The sequence below is a fragment of the Ciona robusta genome, chromosome 3 (genome assembly GCF_009617815.1).
Source record: "Ciona robusta chromosome 3, ASM961781v2".
In the NCBI taxonomy this organism is placed as follows: domain Eukaryota; kingdom Metazoa; phylum Chordata; class Ascidiacea; order Phlebobranchia; family Cionidae; genus Ciona; species Ciona robusta.
Window position 1 is genome coordinate 9,258,097 of NC_143237.1, and position 21,539 is coordinate 9,279,635.

General features: G+C 35.0%; 4 protein-coding genes across 4 annotated transcripts; all 4 read left to right on the top strand.

Annotated features, from left to right (window-relative positions):
- The first annotated feature begins 397 nt into the window (after window positions 1-397).
- Window positions 398-5,142, top strand: LOC149739149 (ectonucleoside triphosphate diphosphohydrolase 5-like). The gene is made up of 7 exons (XM_089874574.1): window positions 398-626; window positions 953-1,291; window positions 1,658-1,758; window positions 2,716-2,966; window positions 3,217-3,466; window positions 3,724-3,823; window positions 4,327-5,142. The coding sequence occupies exons 1-7, from the start codon at window positions 600-602 to the stop codon at window positions 4,651-4,653; spliced, it is 1,395 nt and encodes a 464-aa protein (XP_089730700.1). The 5' UTR covers window positions 398-599; the 3' UTR covers window positions 4,654-5,142.
- A 1,655-nt stretch (window positions 5,143-6,797) lies between these two features.
- On the top strand, window positions 6,798-14,067 carry LOC149739150 (ATP-binding cassette subfamily G member 4-like). Its single transcript, XM_089874567.1, has 15 exons — window positions 6,798-7,085; window positions 7,142-7,262; window positions 8,530-8,647; window positions 9,103-9,235; window positions 9,532-9,734; window positions 10,054-10,177; window positions 10,429-10,543; window positions 10,961-11,058; window positions 11,285-11,404; window positions 11,771-11,878; window positions 12,118-12,286; window positions 12,453-12,553; window positions 12,635-12,793; window positions 13,221-13,413; window positions 13,761-14,067. The coding sequence occupies exons 1-15, from the start codon at window positions 6,909-6,911 to the stop codon at window positions 13,919-13,921; spliced, it is 2,100 nt and encodes a 699-aa protein (XP_089730693.1). The 5' UTR covers window positions 6,798-6,908; the 3' UTR covers window positions 13,922-14,067.
- A 139-nt stretch (window positions 14,068-14,206) lies between these two features.
- Window positions 14,207-17,634, top strand: LOC149739151 (caspase-7-like). The gene is made up of 6 exons (XM_089874589.1): window positions 14,207-15,151; window positions 15,250-15,371; window positions 15,979-16,164; window positions 16,230-16,344; window positions 16,603-16,686; window positions 17,121-17,634. Exons 1-6 carry the CDS (start codon window positions 15,034-15,036, stop codon window positions 17,291-17,293), a joined length of 798 nt encoding a protein of 265 aa, XP_089730715.1. The 5' UTR covers window positions 14,207-15,033; the 3' UTR covers window positions 17,294-17,634.
- Window positions 17,635-18,900: 1,266 nt separating this feature from the next.
- LOC149739152 (ATP-binding cassette subfamily G member 4-like) lies at window positions 18,901-20,824 on the top strand. The gene is made up of 5 exons (XM_089874591.1): window positions 18,901-19,056; window positions 19,222-19,322; window positions 19,404-19,562; window positions 19,983-20,175; window positions 20,523-20,824. The coding sequence occupies exons 1-5, from the start codon at window positions 19,023-19,025 to the stop codon at window positions 20,681-20,683; spliced, it is 648 nt and encodes a 215-aa protein (XP_089730717.1). The 5' UTR covers window positions 18,901-19,022; the 3' UTR covers window positions 20,684-20,824.
- The last annotated feature ends 715 nt before the right edge of the window (window positions 20,825-21,539 follow it).

The following is a 21,539-nucleotide window of genomic DNA, read 5'->3' on the forward strand; positions in this document are numbered from 1 at the left end:
ATAGTGGTTTCTCGTTATTAGTTATTGTGTTAGGGAAAAGGCGAATTATATAGCGGACAGAATCACGTGACAGCAGTGTGACGTCATGCGATAAAAGGGAATCGATTTGGGCCTGTCATCGGCTGAACGGGATATCATTAACCACGTTCAACGGGGGGTTTGTTTTCATGGGAAAGTCTTTTATGAGATAAGTCGTATCCGCACTGTTGGCATTGATTAATTAAGTATTGGGATTGGGTTATGTGACGTCACTTTAGGCGTCGAGTTGCAACACAACAACGCCCGGCGATGTTGGTTCCATCGAAATCCAGATTATAAATACGCGAGACGCCCCGCCCACTAATTTGTGACGTCACAAACGCATTTACGGAGATTAACCACAGAAACAACTGAAACCCGGTGGCAGTTGACATAAAATAGCCTATTATCTGAAAAGCTACAAGTCTGGTTGCCACGAATACTGAAGAGTTGGTGAGTTACTTTGGCAAAGGAAGTCCGTTCTAGTTTATTTACTGTTAAACTAAATGTATTTTTACAAATACACTGCGTTCGTGGCAAGCGGATAAGCAAGATTATAAAGAAGACCATTTAATCGCGATATGAAAATTTCACTTGATGAAAAAACGGTGAGTTTTAAGTTTTTTTAAAAAATTTACATAATATGGCCGTGTTCAGCTTATTAACTGTTTTTTTTTGTGGGTGTTAGTGAATAATCTCCTTTTGCATAATCTGCAAAGCTCTAAACAATCACTAGTCTAATCGTAAGGCAAGACTCTCCACTAGTACCATTTTATGTTCTATATTAAAACCCATTTACCCATTCGGCCATTCTAATGGTAGCAAGATGCATATCGGATCAGTAACAGTAAATAGGCCTTATATATATATATATATATATTGAAAATTTATACCTTAACTTGTCATAAAGTATTCATATGATATAACTTTGCAGGATTTAAAGTCAGCAATGCAGAAATCTGCGTCTCAATCAAGCATGGGATATAAGAAAGCATACATGGCAAAGCCAAGTGTCTTGCAACAGATGTACTTATTTATAAAATGGAAAACGGGAATTTTTGTCATGATATCGCTCATTCTTATTGTATGCTTTATGAAACTCTTCTTGTTTTCCTACACAACTCAACCTATCTTGTTAAACCCTGGGACTTCTCATAAATTCTATGGAATAATGATTGATGCGGGTAGTACTGGATCAAGGGTACATGTTTATGAATTTGAAAAACTGTCAGGTTCCAGCACGCCTGTTCTGCTGGATGAATTATTTGAGCAGGTTCGTTGATATCTAACATAAATAAATAAATATCATAGATGTAACTTATTTTTCCAGGTCTAAGAAGGTAATCACAGTCATTATAACATGGATGTACTGTTTTAAATAACTCAGGCCAGCTTACTGGTTACCGTCTAGTAAGATTATGGGGCGTTATTTTATTTTTAAAAAAAATTTTTTTTTATTAATGGCTGACAGTTTAAAGAACTGAAAGCCAAAGGTGAGCTGTAGGTTGGAGTAATTGTCTATTAATGTCATTCATAAGAACTCCTAAAGCTTGTCTTACTGCCGTTTTGGGTTACCTCTTAAACCCCAGTTTAAACAAACTGTTACAAAATAACTAATGTTATGCTTCATTGTTTGCAGACCAAACCTGGTTTATCTTCATATGCTGAGGATCCAAAAGCAGGAGCTGCAAGTATAGAAAAGTTGCTTGTTATTGCTAAGAACAGGATACCTCAAAATGCGTAAGTTGATTTTTGGTTAAGAAATATATTAAAATACAAAAAAGGGTAGAGAATTGTTTTGCTAAGTTTACATATCTCTCAGTATCTGCTTAATTTTTTTCTTTTTGGCTGACAATTAGGATTTTGAACAACCCATAGGGACTGCTGGTTTAAATAAGTTGCTATTAACACTTTCTGCGCCAATCTACGTATATATACGTTTAAGTAACAATGGTTCGCGGTGCCATCACACGTATATATACGTTTTACCATTTTTTCATTGTTACGAATGCCGTGTTGCATTTAAACTAATAGTAAATCACGTATATATACGTACGATCAATCTAGGCTGCATTGAGACTAAATGCGAACGTCTGCTTTGAGATTACATTATTTTTGACCAATTAGCTTGTGACTCTGCGATCAGCTGTTTCTGACGATTTCAAGTATATTTTACGCAATATTACTAGTTTACAATGTTTCACTGCTGCCACTGCTGGAATAATTACGGATAATGGTTCAAACTTCAATGATTTGGTGTCTGCTCATTACAATTATGATGTTGTGAAGTTTTTTTTTGTCCAATTCTTATTCTTACGGCTCTGAAGAAAAGTGAAGTTATGGATACATTGGTAGTGATGTTATCTGTCCACACAAAGGGGATAACATGGATATGTCACTGTTTCTTGGATTCCTGTTGCTTACTGTTGTATAATTCACAACTTTCAATTGCAATTCATGGCTTATTTAAAATTTAACAAAATCCAAAATTCGTGCGGCACCCAGTGTCCGATTGTTCAAATTAGTGCGGCGCCGAAAGTGTTAAGTGACAGGTGTCTTAACCAAGAACACATAATATGCACATAGTGGTTGCAGTTTTGTACACATTCTGGCCTGGACAGCAAGGCTATAACGAGTGTACCGCCGCACCGATGTAATATTTTTACTAACTTACAATTACTATTTATCATTCTTTAGGTGGAGCAGTACACCCCTTGCCCTGAAAGCCACAGCAGGCTTACGAATGCTTCCAACAGAACAAGCAGAGAATTTGTTAAACGAAGTGAGAGTACTGTTTAATCGGTTTCCATTTGTTCTTCCTAAAAATCCAGTAATGATTATGGATGGAGCAGATGAAGGCATATATGGATGGATAACAGTTAACTATCTGCTTGACACTTTGGGTGGATCTGGTGGACAATTTACTGAAGGGGCCATCGACTTGGGAGGTATGGTAGAAAATATCTACAATGGTTTAGTTGTTTAATTTGTTAGATATTATGTCTGTATTCATTTGCTTTATTAATGTCAATTCTTAATTACTATGTTTTGTTATTATATGATTTATTAATGTCAATTGTTAATCACTATGATTTGGTATTATATGATGTATTAATGCTATTGTTTAATCACTATGTTATGTAATCACATGGTTTAGTTATGTTAGTTCTTAATCACCATGTTTTGTTCATAATCCAGGTGGTTCTATGCAAATTACATTTGCTCCTCACCACAAGTCAACAGCAGATATTGCGCAAACGTCTGACTTGAAAGATGTTTCAGTTTTTGGAAATAAAATGAAGATATTTGTTCATAGTTACCTTGGCCTTGGTCTTATGTCTGCAAGGGAAGCCGCCATGAATGGCCCAAAACCACAAGAACTTGTTACTGTTACCACTGCGTGTATGCCACAGTCATTCAAACATTCTTGGAAAAATGGACCAACTGAGTATGTGGAATAATATAAAAATCCACAAATGTCACACTTCACACATGTCTTTTAGTCACTTTAAGCAAGAGTTTTTTTTATGTTTTTTTGGATTTTATTTGAAAAAGATTTATGTGTGTGGGGGGAAAATCTTGCTTGCAGATTTAAGAAGGATGTATGAATGAGTGTGTAGTGTAAAAGATAAATTTCAAGTTAAAATCCTAAAAAAAACTGTGTCGTCCTAAAAATGGTGACAAAAATTATATTCCTTTTTCTAGGTACTCAATATCAGGGGCGACCGGGATTGACAACACTCGTTATGAACTGTGTAGAAAATCCGCACGAAATGCAGTAAAAGGGAAAATGCAAAACACTGAGGTATGACAAGTTGACAACTTGTGTATTTTTGAAATTTTCAAAATAGATTCAATTAAACTTTTTCACACACATCCTGGTTGACCAAATCTAAAGCAACCTAATTTTAAAATAAATAACATAAAAACAAGATAATGTCTATTCTCTACAAAACTTACATCAGTAGAAGGGTGGAGGTGTTACTTTCATGAAAGTCATTATATACCAAAACTCTGTAACAATGTTTAAATAGTGTAATAGTGGAAGAGGTGTGGCAAGGACAGTACAATTTATTTTTGTCATATTTATAGACCTTCCTTACCTATCAGAGAAGATGTTTTTACTTAACAGAAAATGTCTATTCTAAATAGAATAGAACAGAGTTGTTAGATTTGATAGGTAGTCATTAACTTTTGACTGATTTACATGGGTGTCTAATCTCTCTTTTCGTAAAGGTTCAGGGTTCTGGCAAATATACAGAGACTACATTTTATTCGGTTGTTTAATGTATTATTTAACATCTGTAGGTGTTGGCAGAGATCAGGCATCAACCATTCTATGTATTTTCCTATTTCTTTGATCGAGCGGCTCAAATGAAAATAATTGATGAGCACAAAGGTGGAGAAATGACGGTCCAATCTTTCATCGATGCAGCAACAAAAACTTGTAAAGATGACGCATTTAACCCTGAAGAACCTTTTCTTTGCATGGATTTATGCTTACTGGCTTCATTTCTTGAAGATGGTTTTGGATTTGCATCAGACACCAAACTCACTTCGAAGAAAACAATTGGGGGGAAAGAAACTTCTTGGACGCTGGGTGCCACGTTCTATTTAATTGATGAAACAAGTTGAAAATGTTACTTTATTTACTCAGAAATATTATGAAAATGTTCTCAGTAGTCAGTACTGAGATGATATATTTAAGAAGTCTTCATTTTTGGTTTGTTTTACGAATGAGGATGAAATTTTAAGTGTTTTATCGACATTTAAGGTACTCGTAATTTATAGTGTTCATACCAACAATTATGCCGCTTGTATGCTTTGCACTTTCTCAATTATTAGCAGTCTAGTGCCTATGTTAACCTAAATGTGGTATTAGTAGACAGATGCCCGATGTATTAAGTTTTTGCAAGACTGTTTAATGCTTTATAATCAAAACTTTAAAATGATCCATGCTCACTGCAGGGCCAAGAGTGCTATAATGTCAACAACGATCGTTCAAATCAACTTCCCGTCCAACTAAAGTTACACAAGCCGTACAGATTTTTACAACTTCTTAACATATAGTTTTCTATACTGTCTCTTGTTTAACTTATTCGAGATAAACATAAACAAAATTTTCTTTTATGTTTTTATCCGCTGGTCATTAGTTTTTGTAGAAGCCACTTTGCACCAGCAGGTTTCCGATCGATGAAACCGCTTGCGTACGTACTACTAAATATAGCTTCAAGTCTTGTTAGGTGATGGTAAACTTTTGGTCTCATTTGTAAGTAAGGTATATTAGTAGTCTACTCATTGTATATGTTTTTCTTAAATGTGGGCTATACTGAAGAGTGGGACACTCCCTAGTAAAGAGACGGTGTCAGATATGACCTATTGTTACCTACGTGTGACCGACAGTAACCCGTTTAGGTTTAAATTACGGGACGCGCACACAGTGCCCAAATTAAAGACTGCGGTAGACGCTTGCAACCGATCCAGGATGTAATAATACGTTATAAAATGGCCAATTGCTCGAACATTTCTTTGTAAACTTACACTGTTTGGCATTTCTTAGTAAACTAAAACATAAATAAAGCGGCACAGCACTGCGCATGTGAACAGAAGCGATAATATCGACCAGAAGATGTAAATACCATTTGGAATCAATAGGAAACAAAGGCAACCTTTTTCGATCGGTTGCGTTCGGCTATTTTCTTGATATACCATGACCAACAGTTAAAATTATACCTACATAGAACAGGTTATTCTACGTTTGCGAAGTAAAAGCGAGGTTGTCCTACATCTGACTTGCGCTTATCAAGTGACCACAGAGAAAGGAGATGTCTGGATAGAGATTATAAATACTGACGTTGCCAGGTTGGCGATCGGCTTTGCTTGTCGGCTTCGAATTAACAACAGGGAAATAGCAACAGATGTGAATACGTACTTAGAAGTAAGCCTCTGTATTCGTCACCTACTTGCGTTTCACAGGTCTAGTTATGTGCGACTTGGCTTACTTTAACGCAGAAGGATATAAGTCATTAGTTTCCATAGCAGGATAATGTAATTTGTTTATGTTACTTACAGGAAAATACGACTGATTCATTCATAAGTTTATATTTCATGTATAGTACTGTGGGCGAAGATGGGACACCGTTAGTACATAATATCCTGATAGTATTTTTAACGGGTACTAATGGTAAAAGGGTTTCGTAAGAATAGGCTACGGTTTTATAATTCTTTGAACGTTCTTTGTTTCTTACAAAACGGGATGAGAGAATTGAATCAAAGGGTGTTCTATCTTCCCCAACCGAACTATATCATTATTACCGCAAGCAAAATTAGTAAATGCATGTTGCTGGAAATATTGTTTAGGTTTGAATATTTGTTACATACCGTTGCATATGCTTAGTTATGTGGTGTTACTCTTGTTAAGGATGTTATATAATATTTCCTGGTTTCGTATGAACAATGCAAACCTTTCCACATCTTTCGTTTCTGGCGCCTATAGCAATGTAGATGACAACAAATAGGACGTGCTGGGTGGAAACGCATAAAATACATGAATTATTAAAAGGGCGATAGCAGAGTAAATTCCGTATCGACGCCGTTGCATTCGCTTTGCACACCGGTGGGCCATACTCACTTGACGAGGGGTCTAAGATGGCCCATACCTGCACTATAGCATCGTATATAACTGTAGCGTAGAACGAGATGAGTTTTGGTCAGGTTTACAGCACGTCAGTTAAGCTTTGTTAAAGGTTTATGTTCATATTTTTTATTCCCATACGTATATTATTGATTAATAGATTCATATTTTTTATAAGAACCCATGACCGCTAGGTTGTCGTAGGGGCTTTCTTATAGTTCATTTAAAACAGCTGGTCAACCGACAATTTTGCACCATGAACACTTCTGTAACCACAGAAAACGTACAACCAATGTCTGTCAGCGTTTCCATGACAACCACGAATGACATTCCAGAATCAAGCATTGTGACGTTTCATAAATCCGGTACAAAGTCCGGAGAATGCAGCAACCTTCCATTGCTACGAAACAACTCCCCGGCGTTGATAAAAAAGGTAATATGCATTATTACATATTACGATAAGATGTTGTTCATGTTAAATTCACATAGATTCACAACCGAGTGACGCATTCTAAGAAATTCGGACATCTTCCACAAAGGAAACCTGTTGAGATCAAATTCGTAAACCTGAGTTATTCTGTCAGGGAAGGATCGATCTTTCGAAATAAAGGTAGTGTTACAACGATTGATGCTCTAACTAAGTAACTCATAGAAAATCAAACGCATTTACTTTATCCATTTAAGTGGAAGTTCCCTAATTGCTCATTAGCGTTGTGCAGTTACAAGTTACAATAACACTCTTGTATGGAGTAGTCAGTTTGTAACTTTAAAGTCACTAACTGAACACAGCCGTGTATTTCGGATATAATTGATAGTCGTCGTGTCTCGACCTTTTATTACAAGGAGGTTTTCATCGCAAATATTATCGATATTATTGCGTTTATTGTACCTTTTTTAATCGACTCTTTATCAAAAACATATATTCTTCATTTATTATTCAAGAGGTAACTAACGTTCGTTGACCAATAGTAACCCCGACCAACGAAAAACGCACTTAGTAAAACAAGGAAACAATTTTAAATTAGTGTTGCGCAACAAATGTTACTGGAACATCGGCCTTTCACGGAAATATTACACGTTTTTTTACACGACATGTAAAGAAATTAGCTCAAAGCAACTAAAAAGCGTAACCCAATTATCTTTTGTTGGAACTTCTTTTGTTATAGAATATACGTATAACATAAAAGTGATTAAACAAACCGACACAATTAATTCGCTATTACGCTGAATATAATAGCGTTGGCTTTACTGAAGTTAATTATCAGGAACACTGTTTGGTTGCATTGTTCTAATTTGTATTGTTACCTAATAGCGTTGATGGTTCATTACCACATAACAGCGCTGTTTATTACATCACATAAATTGTTTAAAAGCATGTCATTGCGCAGATTAAACACGAGATAAACAATTTGGGGTAAAATGGGATATTGTTAGCAATTCTATATTTTTCGATCGTGTTTTGAATAATTAACAACGGCTGTTTTCAGTCGCGAGGCTACGGTTAATTATTTTGGAAATATTCTTCGTTTATTACCAAAAGGGAAGAATAAAGGAATAAAAACATGTTTCATTTTATCCTTTCCTACTATAATTTTGTCATTTCGCGACTTGCACTCTCACAAGTTAAAATTTTAAAGCTGTAGGACCACGTCAAAGATTTAGACCTGTTAGAAATTTCCAGAAAACATTGACAATTTTTTAAAAACCCTAGTATTTAGAGACTTATGACACATGGTGGCGCCAGAGTTTTTTTTGCGCGTTTTTTTAAATGCCTCCTGTCATTGTTTTTAGAAGTACGGCTAAGCAAGTTAACCCCTGTTTGCTCGCAATTTGAACGCATATGTACCGTTTAAGGTGACATTGCAGTTAATTTACAGGTTTTAAATGCATTTTAAAATGTGTGAATGGGACTTTCTCTTCTTGTCAACTAACTGGAATCTTGGGACCTTCTGGTGCTGGGAAAAGTTCTTTAATGAATTTGCTTACCGGATACAGGTAATCAATTGTATAGCATTGTCCGACCCTAATTAGGACTCCAATACTATATGTTCATGCTATAGGGTGGCTAAGCAACCCACATTGGTGCTAGTGAGGAATTCTCCCCCTTGCCTATAGAAAAATGTTTTAACAGTATTTTAGTGACTGATTAATAAAAATCTAAATGCAAATAGGAAGTCAACGAAATTCTACTTAATTTAATACAGATTTGGTTCATTGTTAACTACATAGATCAAATTATGGCATGCATACCCAAAACTTTATAAAAAAAAATCGGGCGTGCACCTGCCATACTCCGCCAACTAGATGGTCTATGCATATTAATAATTTGGCAAACTATTAAACCTTACCCTCTAATCACAAATCGTTTAGTTCACAATGCACTCTCAGATGATATCGATAAATTAGGGAAATAATGGAAAAATTACAAATGAACTAAATTTCAAATACAGAGAGCGAGGGATGAAAGGTGAAATTCTAGTGAATGGATTTCCTCGTGATAGCCGAGCATTTCGTAAATTATCTTGTTACATCATGCAAGATGATAGGCTACTTCCTCATCTAACTGTCATGGAGTCCATGATGGTAATTATTATTTCTGCCTATTATTTGTTTAATATATGATACAACTGTGCTTTAGCTTATAGTTTTGTTTAATTTGATAGAATTGAATTTTTACATGTTTCGATATACCTTTAATAGTTAACATTATAGACGAATTTTTTCATATGTAGACATTCAGTTACATTGTAGTTGAGGAACATATGAAATCTTATTAGTTAACGTAGCTAATGCAGCTGTGTACTTAAAGTTTAAGTTGTGTTGTTTAAGTTGTGTTCAATACTAACTTGGTTAAAAATGATACTTACATTCTTCTAAAGGTTTCTGCAAACTTGAAACTTGATAGTAACTCACCAACTCACGCCAAGCAAGAAATAGTGACAGAAATACTTGGCACTCTTGGGTTGATGCCATGTAGAAAGACCAGGACCGTGGATTTGTCAGGTGGGCAACGAAAGAGACTTGCAATCGCACTTGAATTGGTCAACAATCCCCCAGTCATGTTCTTTGATGAACCAACAAGGTTTGTAAATGCAATAGAACCTAAACTTGAACAATATATGTTAAAATAGGTTATAAAAGTTAAAATAGTTATCTATACAGCCCCTCCTCCTTTCTGCACATTTAAAATCATGCTTATTTGAGTTAATGAGGCAAGGTCCTTTGTTTATAGAAGCAGTATTTAACCATGATTGCAAAAAGAATCTCTGGGCCAACAAATTGTCTGTTTCACTGTTAACAAATATCAACTTACTTCTTTGTTTTAATTCCATTGGCTTTTTTGTTGAAGATTGGGATACTTTGTGAAGTGTGTACTAAACTAAACTATTAATATGTTACAGTGGTCTTGATAGTGTATCAAGTTTTCAAGTGTTATCATTGCTCAAGTCCCTTGCTCTTGGTGGTCGTACAGTAATATGCAGCATTCATCAACCTTCAGCAAAACTATTTGAAATGTTTGACAGAGTAAGTGAAGTTGATTTATATCATTAATGCGATATTGCTTCCAGTATTCTAAAAATATGGTCATATTTTAAACTATAAGTACACATTTTGTGTATGAAGAATAGCAAATAGATAAATGAATGTAACTGATTTATCTTACAAGGTGCACAACGATGTTCTTTATACGCGAGCGCAGTTTTAAACTTTTAATGTTTTTTAATGAGGTGGGGCAGACGCACTAAGATTGAATGTCAGTAATTGTTTTATTGTAGCTGTATATTCTGGGCACTGGCCAGTGTGTGTACCAAGGTTCGGTTCCTGGACTTCTTCCTTTTTTGAGAGACAACGGATTAAGTTGTCCACAATACCACAATCCTGCAGATTACAGTAAGAAGAAATATTACTTGATCTTGTTAAAAATAACTTACATTTGCATTTTATTATTATGTGTATAAATGAAAGTTCCTTATTTTTTTCTCCCTGGCCGTCAACCTTAGCAATTTTTTTAGGTTTTATAACAGAACTGTCATACTTAATTTACCTCTCAGGCTCTCACCTACTTGGGAGTTGTTCATGAATCCAGTTTTATAAATTCCACTTTTATTATGGTTGAAATTTTGAACAAGCCGGTAGTGATCACTGGGTTGAAGCAATTGCTGCTAAGTGTCTTGCCAAACGTTCCCAATTGTGGCAGATGGCAGCTTTAAGTTACGAATTCAGTATGCAAAAGTTACGATACTGACAGTCCAACTACTGTGTCCTGTGCTTATATATAGCATTTTCATATTTCTAATGTGTTTTTAGTTATCGAAGTTGCCTCAGGTGAATATGGAGAAGTTGTCCCCACACTGGTTCAAGCTGTGGAGGCTGGAAAGTGTGAATACTACACCCAACATTATGAGGTTACTTTATAAATATTCTGTTACTTCTGCTTTCAGGCATAATGTAAATAATCTTTCAACAGCTCATCTGGTATAAAAATGTTGTGTATTACCGTCATTTTGGCTGCCATCCTTCATTACTTCTATGGAAATACACTACGTTTTTTCTTATCACATGAGCCATTGAACAAAATACTGTATTGCTTTCTCCTAGTTCATTTCTTATTACATTTTTATGAATTTTTAGAAAGCAAGCAACAGCGCCATCGTGAGTAATTCTTCATCGAAAGAAGAAGATCAATGGATGAAGAATGGATCGATGTCAACTTTGAACGGAGATAAACCGGAGTTGGACAATTTAAAGAATGTGAGATCCATATTTAGTCTGCATTGCAGAATGGCAGACTAATACTGAGTATACATGGTAGTGGTGGACATATATATTTAGATATTTAAATATTAAGTAGTCAGTAATCTAGGCGTTAGAGAAATGAACCAAATCTGGTTTATCCTAGGTTGTCTGACAAGTACAACCTTACCTGTATAGAGGAGATTACATGGCAGGCAAATGAACTCGGTGTCAGTTTAAACAGCTCATTAGTAACCAATGGCTTACTTAATATCAAACAGGCTCACCGTGGTGGCAGCATTGAGCAATAAACCTGTATCCTCTGGTTAAAAGAAAGAAGTGCTTGAAAAACAACATCTTAAAACCCATGTTCTGTTTTTGTAGATTGATTCTGATGCAGGTGTACAAGCTTGCCACACTTTCAACACAAACTGTTTCACTCAATTTTATGTTCTGCTTAAAAGAACTTTCATATCTATTGTGAGAGATCAGGTAGCTATGCTGTCTACTATACAATCTAAATTTAGTGTAAATAGTAGTTGCAATACTTTAGTTACATGGCTCCGTCATATGACTTTGTGGGTAAGTGCTGTGTTTTAGCACCTCGGGTTTAAACCTTAAAAATAAAAGACTTGTGTCTCTGTTGTCTAAAATTAAACAGATCCAAAAATATACTTTTTTACATAAATCAAGGAATTTCCTTCTAACTCACTTTATCCACCTTGTACCAGATGCTCACCCATATTCGATTCCTAAGTCATGTGATCATTGGTGTTCTTATTGGCCTCTTGTATCTGGATATTGGTGACAATGCAGAAAAAGTGCTGAATAATGCTGGATTCTTATTCTTCTCCGTCCTCTTCATAATGTTTGCATCCTTAATGCCAACTGTGCTCACTTGTAAGCTGACCCAATTTTTTTTTTTACTTTTTAGTCAGGCCATAAAAACATTTTTTTTATTGGTACTTTAACTAGACCTACTTTCTTTTTAAGTTTTAGTTTTGCTTTAAAAAATGCGTTATAACATTCGAAATATGGTGTTGCACTTACAATTCTTGTGTTCCAGTCCCAATGGAAATGACTGTGTTTATGAGAGAACACATGAACTACTGGTATTCCTTGAAGGCGTATTACATAGCCAAGACATTAGCAGATATCCCATTCCAGGTAGACAATCAATAGCACAATATTCCAACAATATTGGAATTGCACTCAGTATATTGATTATCTTATAATTATTCATTGCAGGTTATATTCCCTGTGTTTTATTGCACAATAGTTTACTTTATGACATCACAACCGTATGAAGCTGATCGATTTCTTCTGTTTGTTTCACTTTTTATCATGACGTCAATTGTTGCGCAATCTTTAGGACTTCTCATTGGAGCTGCTTCCACATCATTACAGGTAAATGAATGAGTGTAACTTGCTTTATGTTCGCTTGGCCAAAAAACAGAAGTCTTTATACCACAGGTGTTCATACACCTCGTGTCAGCTTATATTCAGAGCAGCAGTAGTCGTATATTACTGATGTCTTATTTTTATACTTTATTCTTGCTTGGTTACTGAACGTTAATTTTTAGGAAGGGGCTTGTTTTTTTATATATGACTGACAATAGACAGTCACAAAGGAATTTAGACAGCCACAGTAAAAGACTTATTTGTGTCAAGTGTAATGTATGTGTCAAGTGTCCTACCCAAGGATGTGAAACAGTGGCAGCATTGTGCTTCAAACCCAGTATCTTGTGATTGTGATGCTACTTCCTGTCTATGGTGCTGGTCAAGACTGTTATTATTTATTTTGAAGCAAGTTAATGCAACCTCTGTTCTCCAGGTTGCCACGTTTGTTGGACCAATCACTGCAATTCCTGTTCTTTTATTTTCTGGCTTTTTCGTTCGATTTGAAGTGATACCATGGTATTTGAAGTGGATAAGTTATTCATCCTATATCAGATATGGATTTGAGGGTATACTGGTTTCTATATACGGCCTCAACCGTACAGAATTACAATGCAACAATGATAGAGGTAAATTTGTTAATAAATTTCATTCAAATTGTTAATTGTCCCACAATTAACATTTTATCTCATATATGTCCTCACTTTATAAGTAAACAAAATTTGCCAATGTTCTATTTAGTATTTGCCAATCTATTGCTTTCCCTGTTTAATTAAAATAGACTTATATCAACAAACCTTATTGGTAGTTCCCAGACATGAAGTTAAGGTTAGGCAAATATTTGCACCTGTGCATAATTTGTAGACATAAGGCCTCTGTACTGTTTGTGTTCTATATATTAAACCGAAAAGTTTGCTTATAATTTAATATATTCATAAAAATTCCCTTTAACTATTTACCCAAATTTCTATTATAGGAATTGGATGCCAGTTTAGGGACACAAGTAGAGTTTTGCAGGAGATGGACGTTGAAGAGAGCAATCTTGCGCTTGATTTCGTTATTTTAGGAATCTTTTTCTTTGGCCTTCGATTTCTCGCATATTTAGTGTTACGGTTGCGAGTAAAATTCGAGAAATAGATAATTACTTATTTAAACTGAACGGTGTAGTTTTGATTGTACATTATGGTCGCCACGCTTCTGCTTCGTATATTTTCCAACATTGTTGCGTTATACATATCGCTGTTTTTTTCTCAATGCGGAAATAAATTGTTCACTCAATCTGATTCGTCGGATTTGTGAAGTTTTAACAAAAAAAACACTTGAATTGTTGAATGTCAAATGCCAACGGTTACCTTGGGTTTCAATGTGGCAGCTATGTTTGGTCACGCCTAACAGAACTCTCAAACAACGCTCTCGACGCCAAACTAAACTCAAACACAGTATTTTGTCCCCCTTCATTTACATATTGTAACTCAATCGGAACGAATGTGAAAAACAAGTTTCACCGTTAGAGAGGAAACCAATTGCGTACATCGTTCAAAATGATTTTTCTGAAGCCTGTTTAATAAAATGAAATATTTTTTGCATAACAATATACTATATAGTAAAATGAGTGAATGTAACTTACTTTAACCTCGCGTGACCAGAAAATGACAGTTAGCTTACCATGTATGTTACTTTGTGGGTGAATGATGTTGTAACTACAACACGACTCGTGCTATTTACCCAGTAAGCTCTTTATATTGTATTGTGTAATTAATCGTGAGAAAGCAACGGTAAGTAGCTGTGTAAACGTCGTAAACTTTACCGTCGTATAAAGTCCCCCTCACACACTAACGTTCACGAACAAAAAGCGAAACAGCGACAAACATGTATATACAAAAATACATTGCACAGAAAAAGCATGCTATAATTGAAAATATACGTGACTTAAAGTCTAAATTATTTTCATTGCAACAATACATTGTCGTTATTTTGTATTTTCAACGTTTGGTTGAAGATGCCCTTAAATGGGGTAAACATAACTCGCATGTCGTAGCAACGACAGTCGTTACAATACGTATAGTTCTGTTTCATTCACCGCGTCCCCGCTGTCAGGTTTATAAAAGGTACTACATAAAACTGTTCGTGTCCTGATAATTTGAGTATTTAGTTTATAGCAGTTCTAGCCAACGTCGGTTGTGGCTAAACTCATAGTGTTCAGGATTACAGAAAACAGTAAAGTTAAAGAAAAAAAACAACATTTTTCAATGACTGAAAATAAAATGGAAGAAACAAAGGAACAGAATAAGCTTGACCAGCGCTACAGTCTTGATAATACAAAAAAGTTGGGAATTGCCGGTATTTATATATTGCCTAGCGAAAACGGTATGTTAAAATAATATTCGTTACATTTTGAATTTCATATTACGTGTTTGGCAAGCTGTAATATAACGGTTGTTTCTTTCTATTTTTTTGGCATTTAGAGGAGAAAACAATAAAAGAAGCACTTGAAAAAGACGCTGAAGATTTTGAACCGGTGTTAGACAAATTGGGATTCAGCGTTAATATTTTTAACGAGAGTAAAGAAGCAGGATCAGTAGCACAGGTATGGAAAACCAAATATTACGTATATTAATGAAATGTTTTTTCTCGCTATGGGAATATTATATACTTTTTATGACAGATATAGTTTAAATGTTGAAGATCTATAAAATAATACAGTTCTTAATTATTAAGGACTCGCGCTACTTGACAACGAACGTTCATTCAAATACCCTGATCCTGTTTTAAACAATGAACAACGGTCTATATGGGGGTTGTGAGGATGCGGTTTTGTAATTGTTTGAATGTTCTTTGTTTACTACCAAATAGGACGAGAAAATAGAATAATTAGTTGTCCCATCTCACCCCATACACCCTATACTATAGTACTGTGGAGTGGGATGGTATATTTCTTTGATAGTTTCATATCATGTTTTAAACAACTAACGGTGTATGGAAGTCGTAAGAATACTGTTATATAATTGTTTGAATGGTCTTTGTTTACCACCCGACGGGACGAGAAAATAGAATGAAAGATGTCCAATATTCCCCGCTCACCCTGCTATACCGTACTTGGTATAATGTGGCGAAGTGTTTGCCATAATGTTATCATTTTTCGCGACGAGAAGATAAAAACGACATTTATTCATGTTTTTTTTGCATATCCGCAGTGTCTAAAAAAACACGCAGATGGCGTACAAGAAGAAGACCAATGCTTCTTGGGTATGTTTATTGGTCATGGGTCCCCAGGAACAGTAGAATCACGTCATGGGTCTCTTGGAATACACAGCAAGATTATTCCTATGTTTGCAAAAATAGAATGGCTAAAGGGAAAACCGAAGATATTTGTTTTTCAGGCTAGTATTAGTATGATATAGATATCTTTACTTTATAGAGCTGATCCGAGAACTTTGTTATTCAGGCGTGCAGAGGTGCAAAGATGTGCATTGGAATGCCTACTGTAACTGGTGCTCTTGCATTGGAAGAATTAAAAACCGACTGTTCAGACATTCTTCTCTGCTATGCTTCTTTCCATGGTAAAAAATGAGTTTACTTAATCGAGTTATAATACTTAGCTGCTACAATTCGCATAACTGCCTTCTGGCTTCTGTATATAATAAATGGCGAGTTGTATATCCATCATTTGCATTTTACATATTTTTTTTACGAATAAAGATGTATAATTGTGTATAAAAACGTAAAACATTGAAAGCGGAGGTGATGAGTGTTTGGATACCCAATATACAGCAGTTCACATACGCAATGATTTAATATTTTCCTAATTGATAATTAAGGCTTCGTATCTTACGGCGGAAACTCAGACAAGCCCGGAACTCTGTACCTTCAGAAATTCAAGGAAATATTGAAAACGTTTGCCGGTAAGTTGAGCTCTGGCAAAGTTGACGCACACGTGATTTAAGTGGCAATATAATATCACATGTATACCTTGTATGGCGTTTTACCTTACCCCCAAAAAATAATAAACACTCTCAGAACCTATATACTAATTTGTATATCTATATATCTATTTGTGTGAGTGCAGATAAGTACAATATTGACCATAACACTATTTTTTTAAACTTCCTGGCATATTTAACCGATAACATATATGCAACTTATAAAAGTATAACCTTATTACATACGTAATAATGCACCATTTTAAACAGAAAATAACGACTGTCGGCACATTTTTATCGAATGCATTTTAAATGAGTTAATAGAAATAAACTATATTCAATTCATAATACATTTACGTTGAGGCATGCGGCATTAACAGTATACTAAAAAACATATTTTGTTTATGTTAAACTAGATGGAAACAACAGCTTGGTCGATATTTTGACCAGATTAAACTCGGAAGTGAGGGCTAGCGCCGAAATAGCAAAGGCGATTCAAATGCCATCGTTTGAATCCTCGCTGCGGAAGAAGATATGTCTAAAATATCAAAACATGGACAGAGCTCCGTCAGGGGATACTGAAGAATAATGATTTATAAAATATAAAGAAAGTAAATTGCATCAATAAAAAAAACTGTATTTTTCAACTAAGATATTACTGTGGGATAAGATAAGACACCTTTAGCACATAATATCCCATACTTCCTGATCAAGTTTTAAACAATTAACATATTTCTTTAAATGATGTTATATTTCTTTAAATGTTCTTTGTTTTCTACCAAATGGGACGAGAAAATATAATGAAAAGGTGTCCCATCTTTCCCCACGTTCTAAATATGTCAGTTGCAAGAGAGTACTAAGGCTTCTATGAAGTCATTTATTTCGGGCTAATGTTATTTTATTTCCAATCAATAAACTAGACTTACCATCCTCCCATTGCATTTTGGCATCGAGTACTAGAAGGATGTGGGCTGGTTTGGTTTTGGGTAAAAAAACAATATTGTACCCGATCATTGTTTTAGCATTTTTTCGTTTTAGGGCCTTGAGTATTTTTCGAATTTTTTAATACACTTGCAAGAAAAAATGAGGTGGCAGAAAAATTATGCTTTCAGTTTTCACCCGATATTTAAGTAATTTCACCCGATATTTTCGTAATTCCCCTATACCAATTCCTTTGCTCTCAGACCTCGTGAAAAAGATTAGAATTTAATTGTGTTTGATGAAAGGTCGTAACTTTGTTTTGGCAAGCCAGCAGGAACTCCCCGACTTCGTAGTCACTATACTTTCGCATTTATTTCACTTTCTTATTGAAGTTTAACATTTGTGTTAGTTACAACTACAGACCTATATAAAGAAATCAAATATTATCCAAACAATAAAACTTATATATAGTACAGTGGGGGGAGATGGGACATCTTTCATTCTATTTTTTCGTACCATATATGGTAGTAAACAAAGAACATTCAAAGAATTATATAATCGTATTCTCACGACTCCCATAGACCGTTGTTAATTGTTTAAAACACGATCGGAATATTTGTCTATTATGTGCTAAAGGTGTCCCATCTCACCCCACAACTACATATACAGAAATAAAGAGCTGCTAATTACAACATGTACAACCTTACAAGTACAACCTTACCTGTATAGAGGAGATTACATGGCAGGCAAATAAACTCAGTGTCAATTTAAACAGCTCATTAGTAACCAATGGCTTACTTAATATCAAACAGGCTCACCGTGGTGGCAGCATTGAGCAATAAACCTGTATCCTCTGGTTAAAAGAAAGAAGTGCTTGAAAAACAACATCTTAAAACCCATGTTCTGTTTTTGTAGATTGATTCTGATGCAGGTGTGCAAGCTTGCCACACTTTCAACACAAACTGTTTCACTCAATTTTATGTTCTGCTTAAAAGAACTTTCATATCTATTGTGAGAGATCAGGTAGCTATGCTGTCTACTATACGATCTAAATTTAGTGTAAATAGTAGTTGCAATACTTTAGTTACATGGCTCCGGCATATGACTTTGTGGGTAAGTGCTGTGTTTTAGCACCTCGGGTTTAAACCTTAAAAATAAAAGACTTGTGTCTCTGTTGTCTAAAATTAAACAGATCCAAAAATATACTTTTTTACATAAATCAAGGAATTTCCTTTTAACTCACTTTATCCACCTTGTACCAGATGCTCACCCATATTTGATTCCTAAGTCATGTGATCATTGGTGTCCTTATTGGCCTCTTGTATCTGGATATTGGTGACAATGCAGAAAAAGTGCTGAATAATGCTGGATTTTTATTCTTCTCCGTTCTCTTCATAATGTTTGCATCCTTAATGCCAACTGTGCTCACTTGTAAGCTGACCAAATTTTTTTTTTACTTTTTAGTCAGGCCATAAAAACATTTTTTTTATTGGTACTTTAACTAGACCTACTTTCTTTTTAAGTTTTAGTTTTGCTTTAAAAAATGCGTTATAACATTCGAAATATGGTGTTGCACTTACAATTCTTGTGTTCCAGTCCCCATGGAAATGACTGTGTTTATGAGAGAACACATGAACTACTGGTATTCCTTGAAGGCGTATTACATAGCCAAGACATTAGCAGATATCCCATTCCAGGTAGACAATCAATAGCACAATATTCCAACAATATTGGAATTGCACTCAGTATATTGATTATCTTATAATTATTCATTGCAGGTTATATTCCCTGTGTTTTATTGCACAATAGTTTACTTTATGACATCACAACCGTATGAAGCTGATCGATTTCTTCTGTTTGTTTCACTTTTTATCATGACGTCAATTGTTGCGCAATCTTTAGGACTTCTCATTGGAGCTGCTTCCACATCATTACAGGTAAATGAATGAGTGTAACTTGCTTTATGTTCGCTTGGCCAAAAAACAGAAGTCTTTATACCACAGGTGTTCATACACCTCGTGCCAGCTTATATTCAGAGCAGCAGTAGTCGTATATTACTGATGTCTTATTTTTATACTTTATTCTTGCTTGGTTACTGAATTTTTAGGAAGAGTCGTGTTTTTTTTATATGACTGACAATAGACAGTCACAAAGGAATTTAGACAGCCACAGTAAAAGACTTATTTGTGTCAAGTGTAATGTCTGTGTCAAGTGTCCTACCCAAGGATGTGAAACAGTGGCAGCATTGAGCTTTAAACCCAGTATCTTGTGATTGTGATGCTACTTCCTGTCTATGGTGCTGGTCAAGACTGTTATTATTTATTTTGGAGCAACTGAATGCAACCTCTGTTCTTCAGGTTGCCACGTTTGTTGGACCAATCACTGCAATTCCTGTTCTTTTATTTTCTGGCTTTTTCGTTCGATTTGAAGTGATACCATGGTATTTGAAGTGGATAAGTTATTCATCCTATATCAGATATGGATTTGAGGGGATACTGGTTTCTATATACGGCCTCAACCGTACAGAATTACAATGCAACAATGATAGAGGTAAATTTGTTAATAAATTTCATTCAAATTGTTAATTGTCCCACAATTAACATTTTATCTCATATATGTCCTCACTATATAAGTAAACAAAATTTGCCAATGTTCTATTCAATATTTGCCAATCTATTGCTTTCCCCGTTTAATTAAAATAGACTTATATCAACAAACCTTATTGGTAGTTCCCAGACATGAAGTTAAGGTTAGGCAAATATTTGCACCTGTGCATAATTTGTAGACACAAGGCCTTTGTACTGTTTGTGTTCTATATATTAAACCGAAAAGTTTGCTTATAATTTAATATATTCATAAAAATTCCCTTTAATTATTTACCCAAATTTCTATTATAGGAATTGGATGCCAGTTTAGGGACACAAGTAGAGTTTTGCAGGAGATGGACGTTGAAGAGAGCAATCTTGCGCTTGATTTCGTTATTTTAGGAATCTTTTTCTTTGGCCTTCGATTTCTCGCATATTTAGTGTTACGGTTGCGAGTAAAATTCGAGAAATAGATAATTACTTATTTAAACTGAACGGTGTAGTTTTGATTGTACATTATGGTCGCCACGCCTCTGCTGCGTATATTTTCCAACATTGTTGCGTTATACATATCGCTGTTTTTTTCTCAATGCGGAAATAAATTGTTCACTCAATCTGATTCGTCGGATTTGTGAAGTTTTAACAAAAAAAAACACTTGAATTGTTGAATGTCAAATGCCAACGGTTACCTTGGGTTTCAATGTGGCAGCTATGTTTGGTCACGCCTAACAGAACTCTCAAACAACGTTCTCTACGCCAAACTAAACTCAAACACAGTATTTTGTCCCCCTTCATTTACATATTGTAACTCAATCGGAACGAATGTGAAAAACAAGTTTCACCTTTACAGAGGAAACCAATTGCGTACATCGTTCAAACATGATTTTTCTGAAGCCTGTTTAATAAAATGAAATATTTTTTGCATAACAATATACTATATAGTAAAATGAGTGAATGTAACTTACTTTATCCTCGCGTGACCAGAAAATGACAGTTAGCTTACCATGTATGTTACTTTGTGGGTGAATGATGTTGTAACTACAACACAACTCGTGCTGTTTACCCAATAAGCTCTTTATATTGTATTGTGTAATTAATCATGAGAAAGCAACAGTAAGTAGCTGTGTAAACGTCGTAAACTTCACTGTCGTAAAGTCCCTCACACAATAACGTTCACGAACAAAAAGCGAAACAGCGACAAACATGTTTATACAAAAATACATTGCACAGAAAAAGCATGCTATAGTTGAAAATATACGTGACTTAAAATCTAACTTATTTCCACTGTAACAATACACATTCGTCATTTTGTATTTTCAACGTTTGGTT